Source organism: Struthio camelus, chromosome 12 (assembly GCF_040807025.1).
Source record: "Struthio camelus isolate bStrCam1 chromosome 12, bStrCam1.hap1, whole genome shotgun sequence".
In the NCBI taxonomy this organism is placed as follows: domain Eukaryota; kingdom Metazoa; phylum Chordata; class Aves; order Struthioniformes; family Struthionidae; genus Struthio; species Struthio camelus.
The window spans coordinates 22,304,650-22,330,948 of record NC_090953.1 but is presented as its reverse complement, the minus strand read 5'-3'; the positions used below and the strand labels follow the sequence as shown (position 1 = coordinate 22,330,948).

Below are 26,299 nucleotides of genomic sequence, written 5' to 3'. Positions count from 1 at the left end.
ATCTAGGAGATGCACTTACGTCACTACATTAGACTTCCTACTTCTAATTACTAGTTTCATAATGGCATGAGCAATGGAACACATACGCTCGAATGACAGTTTTGTTTCTTAATTGAAAATTATAGAGATCATTGCTTCTGTGGGCTGGTTATGTATTTCCCTATGTTAAAATGTTGAACAAATTCAATTACTTAATTTTTTAAAAGAAAATAGAAAAAATGCTTTAATTAGATAATAAATAAATTAATTAAATGTGTAAAATGTTATTTGTAACAAAATCTTAATAGTAGCCTGGAAGAGGGTGATTTGAATCACCATCAGTAATTTGTTTCATTGCCAAGAAAGTGATTGCACTTAGTCAAAACATGCATGAATATCAAAGAGGACTTACTCATTGTCATTTTAATAAAAAGGATTAGTTAAACTGTGTATTGTCCAACAGACCTGTAATCACTAATAACAAAAGTGCATGACAAAAGGATTTCAGTGTTACAGGCAGATTTGTGCTGTTCTGTTTTTTTCCATGAATACTTTGTATGCACTTTGGTCTCTGCACTGGAGCCCAGGGTTTTTCTCCTCATAGGGGGAGAATCACGTCTAATGGAGAGGCAGCAGTTATTTCCTCTCCTGTCTGTGTTTGCAAAAGTTGCTTCCTTCCAATGCAATGAGCAGCCCTGTTGCCTCCGGAGATGAGAGGAATGTAAAAGGCAGCATGAGACTGAAAACCACAAGTTTTATACTCTGGTTTAACCAGAATAGCTGTCCCTCAGGATGTCAAAAGAGGCGTGGAAGACTGCAAGCAGAGGTGTTGATAGCACACTGGGATACACTTTCTTCTTTCCATTTCTTTTTTCCCTGCAGCTTGAAGATGCTGCTCCTGCACATTAGTACCAAAGGAGAAAGGTGCCTTGCGATTGTGGTTTTCCATCTGCATAGGCAATCACACAGGTAAACCTCAGGAGTTAATTGTGGGAGAGATTATTCATGAGTGGCTCTGCGGTACGCAATGATATATGGACTCGTCTCGGAGGATTTTGATTATGTGAAGAAGGCTGCAAGCGGGAAGCTTGATTTTGTCAGTTCCCTGCCTGGAGGTTAGGAAGTTCAGTGTGAAGACAGCGGAGAGGTGACATGTTTTCTTACATCCTGGTGGCATAAAGCTGAGGAAACTTGCGCTAATGCTTGTGTTTTTAACTAACTGAGAATTAGTCGTACAGTGCATCTACTCTATGCCTTGTGCTGCTGGGCGCATAGAAGGTGACTGCGTCATGATTTTTTGGAGAGCAAGTGTCCATGTTTTGAAATCACAGGGGTATTATTGCAATAATATGGAGTAGGAAAGACTGAAATACTCGTAATTAAAACATGGTTTTGGTAAATGGCTGTTAGAATAGGCTGAATTGAAGCAAAAATATCCAGGCTCATGTGCAAAGCACTAGCTAAATTGGAAGACTTGCTCATCTGACTATTAATATTCAGAAAGTGACCTGAATCGACCGAGGCTTTCTGGTTGTGTTGTAAGGATTGTGGGCTGCTCTGGTTTTGTTGGGGCATTTTGAATGCTGTCCCAATGACCTGGCATGCCAACTCAGCTTTTTTCTAGAGAGAGCTTACATACCACAATTCACACCTCTGTTGGCTGCCACAAGATAAGCTGGCTTACCAGCACCTTAACGTCTGCCCCAGGGAAGTGCCTTCCAGCTGAAGATGTGTCCCGTTTGGTGAGTGACCCTCTACTTTCAGCCCAGTTTGCTGCCGAGCTCAGTGGAGCTGCAGCTCCGGCTGTCAGCAGGAGCGGCCTCTTCGCCTCCTCCAGCCACACTTCTCTGCTCGCTTGCTTGCAAGGAGCTACATCCTAGGTGGCATGCAGGGAGAGTAACCCCCACGATGCAACAGGGCAACAGCGCTACCCTTACTAGAAAGTAACTGGAAAGAAGGGCTGGGAAATAAGGAACTATATAGCAGAACACCTATTGCAGTGCTTGAGGCATGGCAGGATGGTGCTGAGCTACTGTGGCGATAAAGAGGATACCAAAATCTGCATGGAGCTGGTTTGCAATTCTAGGGGAGGGTCTGACTGCTGCCAGTAGCAGCACTGATGTTGACAATTACAGCATAGACCTCAGATTTTCTTTTAGCCTGATTGTCCTTCACTTAGGAAGTACTTGGAATTTATTATCTGCAAATGAAAACAACAAAAAAAAAGTTTGTCTAAGGTTGAAAATAGTTACCTCTGCAAGGGTATAGCTACTCTTTGTTTTTACTGGCATTTTCCTAATGCTTTTATCAGAAGTATTACCAAGATGGCTTTTGGACTGAAAATGAAAAATGTTGCTAAATCATCTAAATACAATGTTCATACAGATTTAAAAAAAAAAAAGAAAAAAAAAGGAAAAGAAAGAAAGAAAGAAAAATTCTGAAGCTGAATCTATTTTGAATACCTAGGAATTTTTAACTCCATCTCTTGTTTGCATCGTAGCTTATCTGGTTTAGTTGACGATTCAAATCTTGACCATTTTAGTACAGCAAAACCTCAAGATTCATTTTTACAAGTTTATAAATGAAATAATTATTGGCTGTGAGGAAGAAGTTTGGAGAGAATTGGTGATAGTGAGTTTAGAACAAGCATCGTTCTGCCAACATCTTTTTCTTTTGTCAGAGGGAAATCCATGCTGTACACCGTTGTACCATACATCGTATCTCAGCGACAGATCGAACAGATTGAAATAAAGTTACTCTCACTGAGTTATATCAGTGAAATATATCACTATTTTATACTGCTGTGTAATGGCACTGCTTAAAAAGAGTGTTTCTAGACTTGGTCTCTTTTTCTGCTTCTCTTTTCTTCAAGCACTCTGTCAAGGGCTGAGTGTATAGGGTAGGTGAGCAGCAAACAGGTTTAGTAGCCAACAGTCAAACAAGCTTTGTGATCTCAAAGTATCTTTGGGTGGGCTGGATATTTCCTATCACGTCATAGTCTTTCACTGTAAGTGAATCACTTCTTTTGTATGGTTTTGTGGGATACTTTAAAATTTCCTGGCATTTCTAGGGATTTTTTCATATGATAACATGTCACGTGTCAGTGGTTTAAGGAACGAATGTACTGCTCCTTTTCTGAGCCAGTCTAAGACTACCCTACCTGTGATATAAAATGGGATAGGATGAAGCACACTTGAGCTGTGTATCTGATGGATAAAGCAAGTTAATTAAGAAACGATGAAGTCTAAGTCACTGTTCAAATCCCGGCTCTAGCCCAGCCTTGTGAAGTGATGTTGAGGAAGGACGTCTAGGCTTCAGCTTGCCCCGGCGCAGCAAGAAGCTGCTGTTGGACGTTGCCTCCATTTACATGAGATGCAGCCCTAGTTCTGCCCCACGCCAGCCTCGGGCGAGACAGCAAAGAGCCTCTTTGTGAAGCGGAAACCCAGGTCCTCCTGGAAAGGGTTGGCAGCTGAAAACCGAGCTGTGCAATCTAATCTAAGAGATGAGGACACGTAAATGGGGGAAGTTAGTCAGCGTCCAGAGCAGAGCAGCGTTGCCACAGGAGCCTGCAACCGAAGCCGTCTCCTCTGAGCCACGCTTGGTGTGCTGCAAGCCCTTTTGCGTTAAATTTTCATACGGTGACAAACCAGTTAGGGAGTTTAAAAACGTATGTTGATGCTGCATGCTGCTTTACAATATGAGAGCTCCTTTGTCCTACTGGCTGGAACTAGCTGGAACTGAGTGAAATGAGGTGGCTGTTCATGCGTTCCAAGGCTGAAGTCACTGCAGCTTTTATATGCATTTAAAAACAGTGTTTTTTTAAAAAAGTAAATATTTTTTTTTCCACATAACCAGAAAAGAGCAAGGAGCAGTAGGTGGGCTGGAGCTGGGTATACTAACCTTGCAAATTCTTTCGTTTCTTGGAAATTCAGTCTTTGCACCTCAGAATCATAGGTGTTTGCTAAGGAGGTAGGTGACTATCTTGAGACTTGTTAATGATAATTTCAGAAGTTGACTAGGGTATTTTTAACATGAGGCTTAAGTTGCAATCACACTACTAACTAGTCTTTGTTACCTAAATCTGTGATGCAGTGCTCTTCATGGGGAGCAAACAACGTTGCCAGACATATTATAGATGCAAATCTTGAATGAGGCCTTCAAAAATTAGATGGAAAAAGCATTGAATTTGTAGCGTTCCAGTTGCTGAGTTGCTAGATTAGTCTTGCACTTCTCTATATAACAAGCTAGGCTACAGAACTTAAAATGAAAGCAGAGGTTCTCGTCAAACTCTAATTCTGCAGGAGCTAAGAAATCCAGAAATGAATTTAAACTGAATTTCATAAACTTCATGGCAGCATTGCAAAATTGGCAGCATTGAGCAAACTACTAGTTTCCTAGTGGTGTTTCACTCTCTGTGACATTGTAGGTTTGCTCAGAGAAGGAAATGGTTGTTTTAGACTTCTGCCAACAAGAGGAATTCACTCCTCAGCTTCCTTAGTCTCCCCCTCCTCACTGGCATCCTGGGCTGCTAATGTGTTATGTATTAGGCATTCTTATGGTCATGGTATGTAGTCTGGCTTTTTCCAATTTTAATCACCCCGTTATTTGCATACCTACAAAGGGACAGTTGCACAAAAGCCTCCTCGACTTTTGCAGGTTGTTGGCTGGGAAACTGATGGCAAACTTGGGAAGTCTCGATTCCTTTGCGTACTAAGGGCTCTGCTCGAGCTCGTTACCTTCCTTTTAGCCTTCTCTCTTAATACTTTGAAAAATAGTCTGAGAATGCACAAAGTTTCCTAGAGAGGAAAAAGCGTAGATTAATTTTTGTTCTTTTTGTAAAGATTGCAAGCTTCTTAACGTTTTCTTTCTGTTTGGATGGGAGTGTTTTTACATCTCATAACGTCATTAATCATGAAATCAGACCTCCCAGTTTTTACTGGGGGAGCGGAGAACATGACAGAGCGATCTTTGAAGTTTCAACTTCTTCCAAATGTTACATGGAAGGAGCTTTTAGAAGGCAGAAGCAGAGCCTCTGAGACACGCCATAATATCACTTCCTTTCAGTTGCCCACCTGCCCATCTCTTGCCTAAATTCGTGAATCATCCAGCAAAGTCAGGAACCGGAAACTTGGCACTGTCCTTTCTTACAAGAACATCTGCTTTATACTGCGTAGGAGAAAGAGTGAAAAAGCACAAAGAAGTGCATCGTTTTTTATTTTGTGATACTGTCATGTATTGTTTCATTCCAAATGTGTTGTATTGCAAAGCAGCCAGGGAAAACGTAACGCACCCTCTCTGGAGCTGCATGTATTCTAGTAGGTTCGAATTAACCTTTTACTTTGTCCATTTCCACTTCCACTGATTCTAGCCTTGACCGGAAGCTCCTGCAGATCTCAGGGGGTCTCAGGATGTTCCCTACCACCTTCAGGGCACAATATGCTCCTATTACCCAGTAGTCCGGACCCCGGACATTTTTCCTGTGCTAGCAACAGGACAAAGGGGCCAGCAGCCAAATGTGCATCACAAAAAAGTGGGACAAAAATGTTATGAATCCATTCAGGAAATTCTGGTATAAAAGACTTCTGGAACAGCTTTATGATGGGGACAATGAGAAAGGGAACAGGAGGAAACAAAATCCCTCACTAGTTTTAAATCAGAGCTTGAAGAGATGAGACTATAGCGCACAGGTCTGAGGTGGTGGCATCCCTTTAACTTTTTGTGTGTGGTGACTTTAGGCATCAGCTTAATCTGTACAGTAAGACCCGCTGAGAGCATTTGCACCTTTCTTTCACAGTTAGAGGCTGAAGCACCGTGCTGTTTTGCCATATTGCCTTCCCGAGTCAGATAGGTAAATGTGTCAATGGTGAGATCAGATGCTTCTCAAATCTCTTACTGAATAGTATTAGCTACGTGAGAGAAACTGAAAGCAAAATAAAGAGAAACAGAATTTTAAAAGTAGAGGATACTATGGTTTTATACAAAATAATGGCAGAGTTTATAAGACTTTTAAAATCATTTTTACTTTTTTGTTTCTATTCCTCTTTAGTTTATCTGCTTGCAGGTCTCTTCTGCTTTATGAGAGAGTTTCTTTCTTCCTGCAAACGCTGTAGGCTCAGGCCCAAATCACCGCGAGGGCGGGAAGGAGAGGGCAAGGCGAAACAATCCTGATGGGTGCAGGTTCAAAGACAACAGTTTAAAGGCCATATAGAACTACCGGAACAAGACCTGCTTAGTTGGTCTTTAATTCAGCACCAAACCTATCTGCCTTTCTCCTCCCTGTCTTAGAAAACTTTTCTAAGTTTTTTGTCAGTCCTGAAAAAGCCACGAAATACAACATGCTGCGTCACCTATTTTAAGTGGTTCCCTCACAAGAGGAGCCAGCCGTTCTGCTGGTGGCCTTCCCTGGCACAGGGGAAGGATAAAGCATCAGGACATCTTTCCGGAGTCTTGCTGTGTTAGGGGAATAAATTAAAGATTTTATTCCTTTCTTAGGGAGGATTATTCAGATAGGCAGATACCACCATTTCCATTTTGCAGGAGATCTTTACCACCTAAACAATCATTTTCAACACATCCTGTTACTCAATACGATGCAACATATTCTGTGTTAGGATGGTGCATCACAAACTCGGGGTGGGGGGTTGTGCAATCTGACAGAAGAAAATCAGCTTTAGACTTTCAGAAGTTCCCAAAGGGAGGGTCATTTAAATATATTCTGGCAGTTTGTCCGGGTGGGACGGCTGTATCGATGTTACATTTGCTTCTGCAGAATATTTCTCTGTGATTGCAAACATACTGTCTGCATAACGTTATCTCCTACCTTATACAGAAATAATATGAAATTAATTAATTCTGCCTTGATAGGAATTTCTCAATCAGTGAGATATTTAGCTGGATGTACCCCCACTCTGCTGCGAGCTCCTACGATATAGAATATGGGCCTGATTTATGTAAGCTGATGCACACTAAGAGATTGCACCAACATAACCACATCTACTTTCATACCGTTTAAGCTCTTAAAATTGTTGCCTCCGTCCTATGGTCAGGCCCAGGGTGGCTGTTCACTCACAATTGCCTGGAGCAAGAAGGAAATTCTTGCTCCACTCACCGAAAAGCCTCAGCGCTGTCTGCCTTAGATGTGTTTTGTTTCCTTGTCAGCTTCTCTCACCTGAAGTGAACCGCTATCACTCCTAGAGCAGGATGAGAAATAGATTTCATGTCCTGCAACTTGTTTTTAACGTCTAAGATGTCCACACTTCACCTCTTGACCAAAAAAAAAAAAAAAAAAAAAAAGCAGGGGGGCAGAACAAGACATTCACACTGCTATAAAGATAAAACTTGCTGTGGATCAGGCAGGACATCCCACTGCCCAAGCTGGCGCCCTGACCACCATCTGCTGTCTATATAGTGATGAATTTTATTTTAATCCCTCTGTTCTCTAGCTGTTTGACTTGTGTACAAGTAAATAACTTCTGCAAGGTTTTGTCAGAAACACAAATCCTAGCCGGCTGTGCCCACAGCAGCCCGGTCACGTCAGCCCTTCCCTTCCCACGTGCCCCAGGCTGAAGAGGGCCTGGGGCTGCCCGTCCCCCGGCTGGAGCCTCCCTTCTTCCCAACGCTCCTGGGCTCTCCTTCCCATGAGCAGCAGCCACAAGGGCTCTTCCTCCTGCCCTGCGCCCTTGACAACGTTTCCAGGTGATCATGTTTCCCCAGTAACTATAGCAGCTCTTGCAAACAGGGGGAAACCACACCAGTCAGTGTTGCTGCCACTGTAACTGATGACACTTTGAATAACCTTGGTTAAGGCTGGTGGGAGAGCAGGGCCTTGGCTTTTTTGTCCCATTTTCTTAAACTGAGCATGATAGAGCACTTGGCCCACTGCCTGATTTGCAAGAACCTCCTAACATGCTCAGTAATGTGAAAAAACACTCTAGAGAACAAAAATACACACAAACTGCTTTGGTGGCTTCCGTCAGTGATGAAGGAGTGGGGAGCGAGGTGGGGCCACATGACTTCAGGACACTATGCTTCTCGTTCTGCCTCTTCCTCCATCAGCTTTCATCTACTCGTTCTTTCTTGCCTTTGCCTCCACCCTTTGTTTTTAATTTTTCTTCCTTTTTAGAAATTAACTAGGCTTGGACAGCATCTTACTTTGCAAAGCTGTTATTTAAGAGGAAAAAAGTTTGTTTGTTGGTTTTAATTTGTCCTTGTCTTTAAATGGAAAAAATGGGAGCTGGCGTCTCTAAACCAGCCTGAACTCTTTGCTGCTCAATTTTTATTTAGTTCTCAAGGCTTACAGCTTATCAATAATCATTAATCTGCATTTCAAGGAAAAACAAAGTCTCACCAAGAGCGCTTTACCGACAGCTATGGAACTTTTCAATTCCTCAGTCTTGTTCAGTGACTTTTTTCACTATATTGAAGAAGTGCTGAATTCCTTTTTTAGTAAAGGAGAAATTCTTTGGGGAACTGAAAAGATGTTGGGATCTGGAGGCACATTTTCAACTTTTTTTTTTCCTTGACATGCCCTAAGCTACACTGATTCCAGTGCAGGGTGTTGCACTCTGGCCCTCACCTCATCCCAGACCCCAGTCCTGAAATTCTGTCTATATGACACTGTGAACTTTATATGTTACTGAACTGCAGCTGCTGAGAATTTATTACAAAAATCAGATAAAACAGGGGATGAAACAAGTGTTTTATGTGCCATCTGCCAGCCAGAAACTTCCTTGCTGCACTGTGGCATGAAAGCAAAATCAGAACAAAGTGTTTTTGAGCTCAAAGGAGCTGAAGAACAACAAAAAAGTCTGTTTACAAAGCAGCCTAATTTGCCTTCCATACAAATATGCAGTAAATTTAGCTGGATTGGAATTCAGAGCGTTCCACTGTGCCTTCAAAGCAACAAAAGGTTCATGCCCCTGGTTAGCGACTGCAAACTTTGACGGAAGAGGGCTGGTGCTGTTCTGCTCTGCCCTGTTGAGCAAGGCTCGAGGGAGGAAAGGGAAGGCCAGTGAATCACCCAATCCTGGGTGAAAAAATATGTCAAAATGAGATTCACCCTGGAGAATCTGTCCTATGAGGAGAGGCTGAGAGAGCCGGGATTGTTTAGCCTCAAGAAGGAAAAGCTCAAGGGGATTTTATTAACGTGTATAAATATCTGCTGGGAGAGAGTAAAGGAGATGGAGTCGAACTCTTCTCAGTGGTATCCAGTGGCAGGACAAGAGGTGATGGGCACAGATTGAAATCCAAGAAGTTCCATTTAGACATAAGAAAAAAACTTCTTTACTGAAAGGATGGTCAAACATTGAAGCAGGTTTCTCAGAGAGGAGGTGGAGTCTCCATCCTTGGAGATATTCAAAACTCAACTGAACGTGGTCCTGGGCAACCTGCTTTAGCTGACCCAGCTTGAGTAGAGGGGTTGGACTAGACGATCTCCCAAGGTGCCTTCCAGCCTCAGGTATGCTGTGATTCTGTGACAGGGGAATACATCTTAACATGCTACTTTAGCAAGCTGTAGGACACTCACTCCGATCTTTGCATGAAGTGCTGCTACAGATCCGCAGGATCTGTTTCAAGCCATGTGCAGCAAATACTCCTTTAACTGTAGGTGGTGTTCAGTACAGGTGTCTGTGTATGTGCAGGTGAAGAGAGCAGTTTATGACTCACCTATTCTATGTTTAAAATACATATCAATGGCACAATTAAAGTTGGCATGAATAAGACTCCTCCATTTCTCTGGGCCCGAGCAAAATCAAACAACTTTTGTAGAGCAGGAAGGATCAAAACAAACCAGACAGAATTATGTAAAAATACGAACAAAGTTGTCACTTTGACTTTATCCATGAACAATTATAAGCACTCAAATCCCCTTGGTAAGGCATTCAGTTGCATCATGGTCATCAGAAAATGTTAATAAAATGTAATGACTTAATGGTTTAATTGACCTGAAATGAGCTTTCTCTAAACCCATTAATCTACCTGGTCTGTGAAGTCTTCCAGGCCTTGGGAGCGGGTCACTGTGTTTAAACCTCCTCTCAGAAACTCTTTCCCTGTGTAGGAAAGATGTACCACACGCCTGGTGTACCACATGCAAGTTGTAACTGACTGAGGATATAAGCAAAAGTGCAAACAGAAAAACTCTAGTCTTTCCATTTCAGCTCATCACCAAGGAAATGATCCTGGGCCACCTGCTCTAGCTGACCCTGCTTGAACAGGGTTGGGCCAGGCAATCCCAGAGGTGCCTTCCAACCTTGGCTGCTCTGTGATTCTGCGAACTGCCCCAAATGTGCTGCACTTCAGTCCCTTACACACCCTCCTAGGTGGTGTTTTAGGAATATGGAAGGTTGATATAGCCGTTGATGTGTTTGTCTCACTATTAATATCTCTTCTGGGAGTGCTAGTTCACTTGAGTTTCATTTTAACTGCTCTGTTGTGTTCTGCTCAGAAGTGATTTCTGAAAACATCAGTATTTCCATAGCCACAACAACTAATCAAGTTTCCTTCTTGTGATTTCTCATGGTTTCAGTGACTGTTCTGAAATTTGAAACCCCTTTACAGGGTGCTTCTCACTGTCCCAGGGAGCAAAGCTTCCGTCCTAGATCAGATATTTCCTATTACAGGGGAACGTAGCAAGAAATTCCATGTAAAAGATGAACAGAGTAGTATATTCCATGGGGATGAAGTTGACCTCACAACAAACAGGCTTCAGCTGGACAGTCAGCTCTGCTTCTCAGAGTCAGGTCCTGCTTTCTTCTCCGTTTCCATGCACATCTACCAGTAATGGCATCCTCTGGATGTCAGCAGGGCTGTTGTCTACGCAGCCATAGATTGGCCCCTAGTTGCACTTTCTCCAGTCCAGAGACTGGACTACATATTGAGTATGGAGTACATGTACGCAGTACATATTGACCACAGCGTCTGGCCTGCCTGTACGCCAGTGTGCATTAAGATTATTTATTTTAATTTGCCACACCTCAGTAAATACGGTTACGACTGGTAGAATCCAATACAAACATAAGTTAATGGCAATCCTCTTGCAAAGCTTAAATGCCAGCACAAAAATGTTCAGGAACTATGTCCTTCCCTCACAGAGCTCAGCCCTACCTCCGAAACGGAGGCTGGGAAGGAGCCCTAACCGAGCACCTGGTCCCTCCCTGCCGACAGACCTGCCAGGCCCACTTCCTCCTGACAGACCTGGTTCAAAACAACAGCCCGTGCAAAACTGCATACACGGTTCTTAACTTAGCACAGCCTCTACGTGAAAGCAGGGTGGCTCCCAGTACAAAGATAAAAGGAAGTATCCTTTTTTAAGTAAAACATTCGTATTATTGTATTTCTTTGGTATATTGCATAGTAAGTCATAAGAATAGTTTTACTGTAACCTATAATTGATCTTTTATGATCATTTCTGTGCTTTTGTATCACAGGTTACCGTCTTACTAGAAGTGAAATTTTCATGACACTAATTACATCTTTTGGGCCATGTATAACATACCATTGAGTTGAAAGATTTACCTGTGAAATAGGTTTTGTGTTGAACCTGTCATAGAATATATTCTAAAGTCAAAATAAGAGAGATTAAGAAAACATCTTTGTTTATAACAGGCTGTTTATCTTTGGAGCTTATGCAGCTCCCACTACTGTAGTATCTGCTGATAATCTTCGGTATAGTTTTTCTTAGAGTGCTCGAGGAGATAAGATCCTGCTGTTTTAGAGGTAAGGAATGCAGCTTGACCAAAGTCAGAAGAAAAGTCCACAGTAGGACAAGGACCTAAATCTTTCTATCTCAGGTTCAAGGCCTGTGTCCTATTTGCTGGCCAATATCTCCAGCTCACTAGTGCTTTTAAATCTGCGCTCTCAAAATCCACAAGTCCTGTGCTCATTCCACAGCTGAGGAAGAAAAAGCACTTCACACTGTGCAGCTTTTTTTTTTTTAATCATAAGCGCATTAGGAGCCCATAACACGGTTTCAGAATTGACTTGGCCACTCAAGTTTCATTGAAAGCTGCCAAAGGGAACAGATTTGCTCCCACTGAACTCAGAGCACTTTGGATCCTGCCCAAAAACCAAATGCCTCCTCTGAAAGCCTTCCTCATTCCTTCTTCCCCGGTGGCTAAGACAAAGCACTGAAGGATGCCAGTAAAGGCCCCATCTAACCCTTGGCCAGAGAGAGTTATGTGTGTCTGGTACCAGAGTGTGGAACGAGGGCAGGAAGGACATCCTCAGTATTTATGGCAGAAGGGGAAAAAATATCTTGGTTACTGTTTTTTGTAACAGTAAATTGAACGTTACTCAGATCTCTGTCTAGTAACATAACTCTGTTAACGTGAAACTCAGCTGGTATCGCAGACGTGCTCCTCATTAATACGGAAATTTACCTAGCTGTCTAATACGATGTTAGAGAAGACAGGTAACATCTGTTACATTTTTACAGCAGCACAGCAGAATATTAATCCATTAGTAATTGCTCTGCACTGGCTATCAAAACTGATTCCTATTTTAATCTCCCTAAAATTTTCAAAAGAAATATTGTCAGAGGACAGGAAACTTCTGCTGAAGAAACACATTTTACTGGAGGCTTTGAGCAACCTTCCCTTAAACCATTACTTGAGTGTGTGGAGGATGTAAAAGCTAAGAAAACGGCATTAAAAAATATAGTAGTTTTAGCCCAGGACTTGATAAAGTAAAACAAAAAATAGCACAAGCGTGACACCACTAGCACAATCCTATCATTGCTACATTTAGTAGGGGGGAAGAGAAATTAAAAATTATACCAGTTACAAGCAACGGCTTACATTCTCCTGAGAGATAGCCCACCCTATCCTCAAAAAAGTTTGAGAGACTTTGGGGAAGAATTAATGATGCAATTTCTCTGCTAGCCAGGGAAGATCTGCTGCTTTTAGTGTTTGTGTTCACCGCAAAAACGTACATATCTTACATTGTGTCGGGTACCCGAGCTACTTCTGCCTATCCAAAAGCCTACTGAAATAAAAGCAGGGGGTTGTTGCCTAGGAATACCTAGTCAGGGTGAGTCCCCGGCAGGGGTGCAGCGTTGTCCTCAGGCAGGTCTCGGAGCTCAGGCATCTGTTTTGAGTGATCTACTATGATGCAAATGTACTTTTTGTTTTTTAATCATGAAGACGGTCTCCATTCATGATACAAATTGAATAAAGGAAACAATTGCCCACCAAAGCAAACTGAGCAAATATGTTTCCGTCTTGCTAATGGGTACAACAGAATCTTGTGAATGCAAAAATAATTGCTGAGCTTGCGATTTGGGGGGGAAAGCTGTACTCTTTTGCTTCATTGTGCAATATCCTGCAAGTTTTCATTTTAAAATGCTTTTTATTGCATAGCTAAGACTATCATAGCACACAGGATACATCATGCCCTCTTAATCAAGCCTGGCAATAGAATGTTTTCAGCCAAACAATATTAGAAAAAAAGATCCTTTCCTTTAAAGAAAATATGCACTTCAAAGCCAAGAAGGGATTATACTCTTGCTAACATGACTAAACACAGTAAATATACAAAATGTATCAGTTCTAAAGTAAGATTGCACAATTCGGAAGGAAGTTCAGAAATGCAAAAGCTGAAGTTTCTGTAGTAGAACGGGGTTATGTTTTATGCCCTGCGCTGTGCTTTTCACTATGTGGTTGGTAACCTTGCAGAAGAACAGGTGGGGAGAATCTCCCGTAGGTGTGGTGAAAATGAAAATCAATGAACCCATTAATTTTTTTTTTTTAAATGAAAACTAATTTTGGTATTTCCTCATTACATTACTTTTAGCTGTTCAAACCTAGTACTATAGTGGGGGCAGGGAGGATTCCTGGAAGCGTCTGAGGGAAGGTGGTTTACCAAAATGTGTTCTTGGGTCTGCCCATCTGTTTTACTAAGAGAGAGTTTATCCTGGAGGGAGGGTGGGCTGAAAGAACAGCACAAAAAGCACAGGCACCGTGGAGGGTCCATTTGACCTAGCTTGATGGGCAAATGGCAGGAAGAATTCACCTGCCTTTGTCTCTTTATATATATGCCAATCCCTGATGTTGGAAAAGTGATTGTTGAGACAGGAGGCAACCAAGGGACATCCTGTATTTCCAAACTTGCTACATGTGGGGGGTTTGTTTGTTTGTTTTTTGTTTTGTTTTTTCCCTTGAAACCTCAGCCCCAGAAGCAACTACAAGAGAATCTCAGATTATACTTGCCAGATAAATGACTAGAGCTTTTCCCCCCTTGTAACCGCAGAGAAAGAGCACGAAAACAGGACACCCAGAGATGCTTCGACTGAAAGTCAAATAAGAACCGAGCATATCTGCATGCTTTAGTGTCCACCGTTTTTAAGCCAGTTCTGAGAGTTCTGGCTTCATTCTCAACCTCACGGCTAGTTTTTTCCACCTATGGTGCCCTAGGACTCCTGCACACCCTAAATGCCTCATGCACACGCTTTTGCATGTAAGAGCAGGCACGGGTGAGCAGTAACGTTTTGCATATCGCTGGTTGCCTTTGCAGGTGCTGCTCAACTCTACATGCAAACGCTAGAGAATTTATATAGTAACGGGTAGCAGTTCACCTGCTCGGAGGAGCCGCTCCTAAAAACTGAGGGTACTCGCTGCAAGCAAGCGCTCTTAGGACAATGAGACAGACAAATCCATGTCCTTTCCAAAAACAATGTTTGGACATAGCTTAGAAATTAGGAATGTCAGTTGTTCGTGTGAATTAGACATAATCCTTTACAAAGCTTCCTTCTGTTTAAGACCGAATGCTTAAACTACCCAGACAGTATGTTTTTGCATGGAGGCAAATTTGTTTTTTTTACTCAACTAAATTTAAAATATAGAAAAGTATTAAATTAGATTTAAACTCTATTTAAAAGTAAGCTGTGTTTTAAATTATTTTTAAGTATAGATACATTTAACACAGGAAATACTGAGGAGATGCTCACTTACCCAAAACGCATCTTTAAACTGCAGCTGTGTCATTATTATCGATTTGCAGAGCGGAAGGAATCTGTCAGCAAGAAGTTTGTTCTCAGAAGAGAGCAGCAGCAGCGGCGGCACTCAGCTTCAGAGCTGTCGCTGTAGCCCGGCCCAAGCAGAAAGTGAAACACATCCACGCTCCTGGCTCTCTACAGTCAAACTGGTGAAAACCAGCATTGGGCAATTTCAGGCAGCTCAGTATAATGACCTGGAGAGGGGAAGGGGCAGAGGGGAAGAAAGGCTCTTGCTCACACAGGGAGACGTGCACACGCTCAGCCCCTAGCCTCAGACCCGTTTCTCTTCTGGTGAGCAGTTAATATTGAAATGAGGAAGCAAGGAGATGTCAAGTGATGTCAGTTTGTTCCTTGCCATGTGTGTGCATGCGAGCTGCTTGCAGGAAAAAAAAAAAAAAAGAAAAAAAAGAAAAGAAAAGAAGAAAATTCAGTGATATGACTTGAGCAGCTACTGCAGAAGGGGGAGCAATTAAAACACAAATGAAACCAGCACAATACAAACAGATAAACGGGGGAGGAAATTAAACTGCGATATAACTCTGCGGTGTTACAAAGATTAAAAAGAAAAGGATGTGCCACATTTCTCCAGTACCTTCTGAGGTTGGTAGAGGCACATGTATATGTGTATATATATACGTATATATGTATACACACACACTCACAGGAGTGTGTGTGTACACTCACAGAGCTGCAAAGCTGCATTTTGCAACTGAAAATGCTTTTCAAGACTCCAGCTAAGCTACGGCCATTGCAAAGTGTACAGGTGTGTGCACGTGTGCGTAGAGATCCTCTAGGTGTATCTGGAAATGCTCTGATTTGCATCTCCTCATGTAAATAACTGTATGAATAAAGAGGGTATGTGAAACTGAAAAGTAAAACCCAAACTCGGGAAGGACATTGGGATAAGAGTTAGCGCGAGGCCCCGGGTGAAGGGCTCTCTGGCCTGGCCGTGCCCCATCAGCACACCCACTGCAGCGCCACAATGAAGTATTTCAAACAGCTAGCTAAATAGGCTAACAGATTCATTACAGTATGTCCACAAATAATTGATAATAGTGTAATACGTCTAACGCATCCATAAAACCCTCCTCCGAACGCCTGCTCTACAGGAGAAGTTGTCTGCTCACCCCCTCAGAAGTTTTTAAGGAATCTGTATTTTAACATGAATTTTGATAGGGCAGGAAAACTGAAAGGGAAAAAAAGGAAGGAAAAACCTCCCCCCTTAGCTGACTATGAAGAAGTGCATCTTCATAGTATTTTATTCACTTCCACGCCAACAACACATCGGGATGCCCGTGTCTCGCTTCCTTCTTACTGCAGCGCCGGGCGCGTGGGCGGGCGTCTTTAGGGCGAGGATGTCTCTTACCTTCGCTGAGCTCCAGCTGGGCACAAAGATCTGTTCAGAGAGGTCTCTCAGCAGTCGGCGGCTGGAGTTACGCGTAGTCACTTAACTAGCAATTTACTGGAACCGATCTCCTAGGAAGCGGAGAATACGGCCGTGTTCCCTTCCTGGCGGTCTGGAGAGGAGCAGCGGCGCAGGGCGCAGGGGACGGGCAGCGGTTCTGCGGGGGGAAAGCAAGCGAAAACAGAGGAGGGCAAAAGAAAGCAAGCGTTTGCTGGGCCAGAGGTGTGAAACTGCTTTGATTGCCGTGAGAGGCAAGAGAAAAGCACCATCACGTGAGGGAGGGAGAAGGAGAAAAGTGAGGATTCACTTGCAAAGGGTGTTGAGGAGAAGGAAGTGAAGCTGTCTTCCAAGGGTAAAAATTCCCTGCGAAAATGCATTTTGAGGTCAGGTCGTAATAGTTGATCTGTTTTAAAAAAAGAAGTCTTTTTAAGAATGTTTTATCTATGTCTTTCTAAACCTAAGCATTTCATCATTTTATTTGCAACTTACAGCTTTGTTTTGAAACTGATAGTTTTGCTGCTGCTGGAGTTTATAAAAAAAATGCATATAGTGAATGCAAAAATGTGTTTAGATCAATGCAAAATGATTTGTTATTTTTGCATTATTTTCAGTTTGAGCCCAAACCAAAGAGCCAGTTGTTGGATTCAGGCTAGTGCTGAGCTCCGTGCTGGGTCTGTCCCACCCAGCGAAGCCTGCGTAACCCCGTAACCTCCGCTAGGAGCGTGGCAGGCAGAGTTTCCTTTCTAGTCAGAGCAGAAAAACAGGCAGGTAGGTTTGCTCTGTGAGTGCGTGTGTGTCTCTTTCCGTTGGCTGCAGAAGAGTCGAGAGCGTCTGCGTTCCTAGCTCAAGTATTTCGGTGGCTTGGCTGCAGTTAGGTGGCGGGAGGCCCGGCCTCTAGCTCCGATGAAGCAGAGCTCTTGGGCGCTTGCTTCATCTGACGCTGTCCCTGGGGGCAGCTCACATGTTACCGTGTGCCTGGCTTATGGTCAAAGGCTCCTGCCGCTCGCACGGGTTGCCAAGCTTTGCAGTGCTCTTAAAGGAGGGGGAGAATTATGTTAATTTTACAGCTGAAGAAAGTGAAACCTACAGTGACCAAATGGTCACGGCCTTAGACGTCAGTGCTAGAGCTGCAGGCCTGGGGCAGGGTTGCTGAGAACCTTCTCCCGGTTGTTCTGCTTCGCAGCTGCCACGGTATGAGTAATAATAACACGTGGTCAACCAGCCAGAGAGGCACAAGCCCAACGCAGCTCTCCTCCTCTGTGCTCAGCATCACCATCTCGGCTTGGCCAGCGTGTAAAAACCTTTCACTGCAGCTGGCGACGGATGGCACTGGTACGCAGAGGAGGCTGCGTAGTCCTGGGGGTATCCCCTCCCTGCGTTAGCAATGCCTGGGCTCAGGAAAGCTGGAATAGAAAAATTTTCCTTTTCTTCCTTAAGCCAAAGCACCAAAGACTATCAAAAAGTCTTACAGTGGATAGCTAATAAACTTAAATCTGAACTGGACTGCTGTAAATACAGGTTTGTAGGAGCAGGTTTCTAGTTGCAGAAGTAAAAATGTCATCAGTCAGGTCAAGAGCGATGCTAGCGAGTGGCTGGGTAGCAAGCTTTTCAGGTGCTTTGAGCACACTATCCTATGGGTCTGGCCCTCCAGAAGTCTCGGTTTAATGTTCTGGAAGTGGCCAAAGGGACAGCAGGGCCTGCATTCACGGGGGTGTTTGGGAACCCAAGTCCTTCTTGAGCCTTTCTGTGCCATTGTGAATCGAGGTCTCACTCTTTCTTATTCAGCTTTTTCTCTAAAGAGGGATGGGAAGTCATAATGGAGAAACAAAAAGCTTCAGAGAACAAAAATTCTCTTAAAAAAAGAAAATGAAAGAGAAAGAATAAGGCCATTAGAATGGATGCTTCACTAGAACAATTATACATCCGCAGTAAGACAAATAATACCCTGTCTTGCTGAAAACCCTTTTATCACACACAATCTAATCACAGCATACATTTTAGTACAATGTGGGTATACGTGCCTTGCTGGCCGGGATTTACAGTAAATCTGTTTCTGAAAAGCACTTTAATTCCCTGTGCTTTGTTTCGTTTCATCAGCACCGTTCTGCTTTACTGCTCCTACTCTTGTTTTTACGATAAAGGTGTGCAGAGGAGAGAAAAGGAGACCTGTCATGTCTATTTGACACACCCTTTAACTGGCAACACAGAGCTGGGCTGAGCGGTGGGTTTTCATGGGGGGCTTCCTAACATAGCAGAGCGGAGTGATTTGAGTAGTTTCTTTAGGGACAAGTTGTTTAAAGGGGCATCACGCACTGGCAGAAGACAGACACCGATACACTCACAGTTTGAAATTTCACTAATGATGGTTACACTGAGCGCGTAATTTTGCATGGAGTTGAATGTCTTTTTGAGTAGCACATAGCAAGTATAGCAAGCCTCACTCGTTAGGCGTCACAGCCAGGCTGTTTGGGGCCACAGATACACGGCAACCAGGATGAAAGTAAAAAAGCAGTACTTGCAGCCTTCTGTACCCCCGGCATCTGCTGAAGATGCTTGAGGGTTAAGTGCTCTGCTTTGATACTCTTGAGCGTGGAAATTATCTGTATCAAATGAAGGTTAATGGTCAGATAAATTGTTCAGAGTGCATGGCCTGGCTGGAAGATGGGGGACTTCTGGCTGGGGCTTTCCAGGTCAAAAAATAACGAGATATGTGAGACCTGAGAAGAAAGCCAGCTGCCTCTGGGCACAGAGCTGTTGTGTCTTGCCCCGTTCTCCTGCCACAAGCCAGGATGATGCTGAGTTGCAGGCAGGTGGGTTCCCCGGCCGGGTCCCCTCCTGCGGGAGCATGGTGCTGCTCTGTCCTTTGCCCCCATTTGGTCTCCTTCCGCAGAAAGCACAGGATGCCACTCCTCAGGCTGACTGACGAGGAGCTGGGCCGTGGCCCCAGCGTGCCCCAGCCCTGGCGCCCGAAGGCGCCCTGGCCCTGCAGTGCAGCAAAGCCCGGGAGAGCACCCAAAGTGCGATGACATGCTCCGCTTTCTCCACTGGGTTATTTGCCCGCATCCACCTTTTTCTGAGGACAAATGGATCTTGCAGGGCTTTTGGCTTGATGCATCCTCAAGCATCCCTCATTTTCATCCTATAACTTCGTTTCTACAGGGTTTTGATTTTTGGTTGTTTTTTTTTTTCCTATTTTGGTGTGTATTTTAACCAGTGAGGACTTTGACTTCTCCCCAGCTGTGACTTTCCTTGACCTGGATCCCCCCAGGTTCTCCCAAAATATCTGCAGAGTTTCTGGAGGAGAATATTGTCTTTGAGCTGTTTCTTACTATCTCTCAAGGAAATAGGACTTCCGTCTGTTTCATGAATAAAAAAAAAACTATACCAAGAAAATTCTGGTTTTGTCTCAGCAATTCTTGCTCAGTTTCTGTAAGACTAATCGTTCAGTGGTACGTTTCTAATGGAAACGTGTTAACCTGAGGACGGTCAAATCCAGAAGTCCTTCAAATGAATTGCCAATTAGAAGGAATTTATGTATTGTATTCTTTGGATTTATTCATCCGGTTTTTCTCTTCTTTCACCTTTTTCTGTCTTCATTCACCTTGTCTGATAAATTTTCTTTAAGTTCACATTACGTTATGATAAGAAAGTGAGCAGAAAAAACTCCAAGGGTGAAAAGTTGTTTTATGTTTTTTAAGATTACACTTAAAGCTCAGCAAAAATATGCTCCACATAATCTAGTGAATCCCTAATACAAGATGGAAGTCTCAAACTGTTCGTGTGTGTGCAGTGTGAAAGTAGCAGTTTTAAATAGATGAGATTGTTTGAGGGTTTAAACTTCATCTTAAAAGTCGACTGTTTAATAGGTGAACCTGCTTTAAGCTAAACTCAGTGAGTGAGAAAAGATGATAAAGTTCCTGAAGACTGCTTTTAATTGCATAACCATTCCTTGGTTATTCATGCATTTTATTTCATGCAGACTTTCCTGTTCTTTTTTATTAGTCTTTTTAAAAAATTTTATGTCTGTGCTTCAGTTTAAAATACGTGGAAATGGCTATTCTCTAGCTCTGCTGCGTAGCCTTCCTGCTCTCTCTGGAAGTATGACCGGGGAGTACTGTTTTTGCCCTGCTGCCACCACTTTTCCATTATTTTCTCTGTGCTTTGCATTTCTCTGTTTGTCTCCCATGACATGGCAAGAATTTAGGTCTTTGACACTCTTCCAAAGTATCATTTTAAAAGACTAGAATTAAATTTATGGTGAGATGTTAAGTGGTTAATCACTTGTTGTGGGAGCTTGCATCATTTAGCAGAGCTTGAAAGAGCATTCAGAAGTAGCAGTCCCCAATAAGCTGTGGTACCTCTAAGACACACCAGCCTCCTAACAGCTCTGAAAGCTCGTTTGTGTCTCCTTCGCAGGCAAACGTGTGGGAATAGTTTTGCGGTTCTTTTGTACAACTCTCATGATGAACGCTGCCCTTGGAGAAAAGCTCTTCCTAAAAATATCCTCTAGATTAAATAGGAACGCGACAGCGCAGGGTCCAGTTCTTAACAGATACTGAAGCTCACCACTGCGTTAATAGTTTGAAGTGACTGGCCTGAATTGTAAGAGGACTGGAAAGGCTGAGCTCAGAGGTGGAGCTCTGCGGGGCTGAAGGGTGGGGAGTGAAGTCCCTGAGCCTTTCTAAGCCACCAACTACTATAAAGCCATCTACTGAAATCACCTGGAACTCAGTGCAATTGTCCCCTGAGGAACAGTCATATAGACACGCTTGTGCCAAACGGAAGCACTGTTAGTGGACAGGAGCTTTAGACTTTTGCCATGGTATTAGGACTAGGACAGGGAACGACAAGTGATCAGACAGCAGGTCATTTATTCGCTTATTGGTAAGCTGGAGCCTTTAGAAACCGACAGGGCCTTTTGCCTCCCTTTCCTCACCACTTTCACACGGCCTTTAACGTACCCTTTGCGTGCAGGTCTTCCAGGAACCCAGAAGTGCCAGGGCCGTGCACTGAGCAGGACGCTCGGTAAATCACTACTGCCACCTCCGTTCCCAGCACGGTTAGGAAAAGCTAAAAATCAGGTCTTTTGGAAATAAGTATAACCTGTTTGTGGAGGAGAAAATGAAAAGATTTCGGTTTCTATCCCCCCTTTTTTGTCAAAACTTCAGGTACCTGCAGCAAGATAGTTTTTATCTCCATGGTGTATTTTGGATATTTTACCAACAGTCTTTCAAGGTAACTGTTGGTTTGCTAGCCAAGGAGGCCGGCTGACGTTTCTCAGAAAGGACGCCCTGAACGCTGCCGTTCTGCAGAGAAAGCAAGGTATGTGTTTTACACGCTCAGGCTTACACACATACTCTTCCTTTCTTCTCCCCCGAGGAGATGCAATTTCTTAAAGCAAATTCTGGCCATGGCTCAAGTTCACAGAAACATTAGACAGAGGTTTAGGATAGTGAAAAATCCTACCTGACTGAGACTGCAGGAGGAACGCAGGTAGGCAACAACCATTCAGCCTGGCATTTAATAGATGCGTCTATGTTCTCTGAAAAATCATGGTCTTCTCAGTCAACCTCAAATCATCAGGGTTTTTGCCAAAAATATACCATCTCTAGCAGCTTAATCTCTGCACAGAATATCTCTTCTTTCATAATATATTAAATGGTTTAGCATCATGGGAGGCAACAGTCTAGATTTCTCTGGCATGTTTTAGCAAATGTTCTGGCCTATCTACTCATTTAGAAACAATCACTACTTTTTTTAAGATAAAATTTTTTTGCTGAGTAGAAATGCAAAACTGAAGCAAGTTAGCCATGAACATCTGAAATAACATTTCAATTGAAAAACTCAAAAAGCAAAACCTTTCTAGATAAATTATTTGCATGTTTATTACCGGTAAACTTTCTGTCTGAAAGATTAAAGTGCAGGTCTTTTAATTTCCAAAGAAAACATAATGTAAATGCAGAACACTGCAGACAAAGTAGTTTGTTTAGTCTCAGGTAGGACTGTAATTTTCCACCTGTGTGAGAACACACACACGCAGATATTTTGTCGCATACTCCTACCTTCATAAACACGTAGAGCCACACAGAAAGAGGACGAGGGGGCTGCTAAAAGCCTTCGTAACGCTTGAGCACGAGCTCTTGTCCTTTTTGCAAACCAGAAATGCCAGAAATGTCGATCAGCTGAACCACATTTCAGCTGTCTAAGTGTTTATATCTGGCATTTACATTAATATTGCTCATTTTTGTTTTTCCGCTCGTGTTACTATTGAAAGGATTATTACTGGCTTTCTCAAAACAAAACAATTATACTTTTTCATTATTTTTAGTGATTCTCCTGTGCGTTTTTTTTTTTTTTTCCAGCATCTTCATTTTTCCTTTGCTAGATCATTGGGGATGGTAAAATAACATCTTTCATGAACAAATATTTCCTCAGCCCCCACATTAGGGGCATTCGGAGACACTGCAGTGCACATCTACGCAAGCAGCATTTATGAGCAGTAAAGGATTCTCCATTAAGGACTGAATCCTCGCGGGGTTTGTGTTGGGGTTACCACTTAGGCTGACTTTTATTCTTGAGAGGATACAGAGCACTTTATATGGGGCACTATCGTCTGTAGAGAGAAGTAATATTTACTTGTTAGAACAAAAATAACTTCTAACTTAATACCAACACGGACGAATACCAGTTTGTCAGTGTTCGATCACTGAGAGAGTTTTCTTGTTACTTCTGGCAGCTCTGGTTTATGCAGGCAGAGAAGGAAAGGATCGCTTGAAGTTGGAAATGCTACATATACAAAATAAAATATATATTAAAATATATAGGAAAAATAAAGACAGCCTGCCTAAGGGTTTAGACGGGGTCACTTTCTACCGGGTTATTTGTGCCTCCTATGTTATTCAATACAAGTAGCATGAGCTGTATGCTGGGATGGCCCTTAGACCATCTAAATCTGTTTAGTACATGAACACTCCCAGAAGGCAGCTAGAAACATAGACTGTCGGAGGTTGGACAGGCCCTCTGGAGGTCTCCAGCTCACCCCCTGCTCAAAGCACGGCTAACGTCAGGGCTAAAGCACGTGGCCCAGGGCCGCCTTGCGTTCTGAGCGTCTCCAGGGTGGAAATACCTCCCCAGCCTCTCTGGGCCCTCGTTCACTGCTTAACCACCGTTATTCTGATTTTTTTTTTTTTCTCTTTATCTAGTCAGATTTTCCCTTGCTGGAACTTGTAACTGTTGCCTTTTGTCATTTCACTGTGCACCTCCAAGGGGTCTGGCTTATTTACACTAGCAATGTAATTGCTTGTTCTGTCACCCATCCCTTTCCCTGGTAATGAATTGTATGTTTGGCAGGATGTCTTTTTCTAGATTTAAAAGGTACAAGCTGCTTTATGCGCTGGAAAATTTTCAAGTCTAAGCTCTGTATAATTGATACTTCATCTACTTGCTGTCGTATTAATCTCCCTTTGCGCTGTTCACCTGATGTTTTACATGCGTTGTTTGTTTAGAAATCCAATTTTGCTGGATCCTTGATTTTATGAATGGTAAGATTTTGGAACAAGCAGAGTTTTCTTCTCTTCATTGAGTTTAGCTGGTATTTTGTTCCTCTGAAGGTGTCTCTCTTACTTAGATACTGTTCACCAGAAACTGTCCTAATGCGTATTCCCACAAAGCTGGAGTCTGCCTCTGAATCAGGGTTAACTGATTTTGAGGATGTCAGTGATCTGTCTCTGGAGAATAAGGTTATCTTGCCAGCAAGAATGGTCAGCCTGTATCCAAGAAATCTGAGTGGTTATTACATGGAGACCAAGTGCCTTTTTCTGCTTTAATATTTGAACTGAGGATATTCTGCATGTGCTGCTTACAGAGTGAGATGAGGTGTAGCAGGCCAGAGACCTTCAGGCCAACTTGTTTTAGTAGGATGCCAGTTTACCTCAAACTGCAATGCTTTGACAAAGGAAAAGTGACATTTAACGTTCACTGCCTGTTCTTGGGTTCTTTCTGCAAGTCAAAGCTAGGGTTTCAATTCTGAGTTTGAATTTTGTTCGGTCTGTTTTGAGCTGTTTCACCTAACCACCGTTTTATGAACAGTGTTCATAAAACTTCTGCATGTAGTTGTGCAGTTGCATGGAAAAAAGTCTAATCCTTCCAAAGAAAATACTGGAATGAAATGTAGAATCTAAACCATCCTGCCATCTAAAATACCTGTAGAACATGTTTTTGTTTGTTTGGTAAAGTTTGTGACTGGAGAAAAGAATCACAGTTATAATTAGGTTGGGATAGAGAGGAGAGATGGCAAAAGTCTTATTTCCCTAAGAAAGTGGGTTCAAACAATTCCTTATTTTTTCTAAATCTATATTCTTGACTACCACAGTAGTCTCTGCCGTTTGTGGCTGGAGGATGCCTAGAGATGTTTAAGGAAGGGCAGGATGCTCTAGTGTACCTTCTCGAGGTCTATAGGTTCTGTAGGATACCATGCTAGGAGGCTTTTTCAGAACAAAGCCTTAGTTTTACTTGACAGAGCAATAGCACTTGTAATACAGGTGAGAGACAGCCCTTTGCTCCATGTTTGAGCATACGTGGTTATAGCTAAAGTTCGGATGTTTGTTATAGCTAAAGTTTGTACTGGAGTTTTACCTCCAGTAAAATCGGGGCAGAGGGGAAGGGGGTACCAGGTACTGCTCGCAGCCTTCACCAAAGAAACTCTGATTTTTCTATAAAGAATAGGGCCAGCTGGAAACATAAAGACCGAGCTAACCTAAGTTACTTCGTGTAAGACTTCAATGGCCTCTGGTAATCGGAGATTCCGTAGTTCTTTCTACCTTTATGGATAAATTATGCCACACTGCAATGCTGAAAAAGAGTATTTGCTCTGACTCATTAAAACAACAGTTTCTATTTAATTTCTATCCACAGTAAAATAGCTGTAAGATCTGACATATAATTTTACTTCATCGTGTTTTTTTCTCAGAACAGGTCAAAAATGCTGGGTAAAGTGGAGTCACTCTCTCAGTGCAGGCTTTTCAGGTTTTCAGACGTTGAATGTTCTCATGCAGCTTCTAGACTATTTGGATAGACACGGCTGAATAGAAGTGGCAGATTGCCAATTTGGGCAACCTCAACACTAGATTCAACTATCAAAAGCCACGCATATTTAAAAGAAAGAGTGTGATTTATGAAAGAAAGCACTATTAGGCTTTTAAGCCTAAAGTAAAAGAAGCCTAATTTTAAAAACATTTTCAGAAGTCAAAAGACGTCTCCAATGAATTCACTCTAGGAAATACAGAAACCTTGAACAGGAAACGCCCTTATTAAAAGATTGAGTTGAGCACTTCCCAAATCCACATTTCAGCTACATTAACAAGTATTATATTGTTTCCCTTTGAAGCACTACGGTTTTCTACTCCAGTAAAATTACATTAAGAGCCGCAAAGTGATGACAGTTGTAGTTCTATATCTATCTTACAGCAGGCTAAAATGTAAGTAATACCTAACATGATTTGTTTAAAAGGAGAAAACATTTGATCTTTGAGGGACTCTGACATGTGAATTGTGTTAAGTTCCATGTTGTTTGGTAGCCTCCTGGTCTTGCCATAACCTCTCCTCATTTTTGGTTTATGCAAATTATTGCAAGCCAGCAAACTACTCAGAGCTGAGCCAAAGAGCAAAAAATCATCTTGCTAAAGGCATCCTTCCCCCTCTTTTCTCCTTGTTTTGGTAGTCGATTTTTGAAGTTGATGATGAAAGTTTTAACAATGAACAATGCATTTAAAATTGTCCTTAAGACTTCTTTCAAAATATCATAAAGAATAATAGGAAATGGGCAACCTGGGGTATATGTCAAAGCAACAAAGATGATGAGAACTGTTTTAAAATTCCTGGACATACTGGATTTAATTATGCTGCAGTTGATCTCAGTAACCACGTGG

General features: G+C 42.6%; 2 protein-coding genes across 7 annotated transcripts in view; one reads left to right on the top strand and one right to left on the bottom strand.

Moving 5' to 3' along the window:
• Positions 1 to 15,263, bottom strand: part of PSTPIP1 (proline-serine-threonine phosphatase interacting protein 1) — a 60,931-nt gene extending 45,668 nt beyond the window's left edge. For 2 of the 4 annotated variants that reach the window (XM_068958309.1, XM_068958308.1), the window contains exon 1: positions 14,925 to 15,093. In XM_068958309.1, coding sequence (XP_068814410.1) covers positions 14,925 to 14,957 — 33 coding nt within the window. In that variant the 5' untranslated portion in view covers positions 14,958 to 15,093. Of the gene's footprint in view, positions 1 to 14,924 lie in introns of all 4 variants that reach the window. The other 2 variants (XM_009681554.2, XM_009681553.2) reach the window with 2 other exon arrangements.
• SCAPER (S-phase cyclin A associated protein in the ER) overlaps positions 867 to 26,299 on the top strand; it is a 232,453-nt gene continuing 207,020 nt past the window's right edge. For all 3 annotated transcript variants that reach the window (XM_068958301.1, XM_068958307.1, XM_009681555.2), the window contains exon 1: positions 867 to 948. In XM_068958301.1, coding sequence (XP_068814402.1) covers positions 869 to 948 — 80 coding nt within the window. In that variant the 5' untranslated portion in view covers positions 867 to 868. The remainder of the gene's footprint in view (positions 949 to 26,299) is intronic.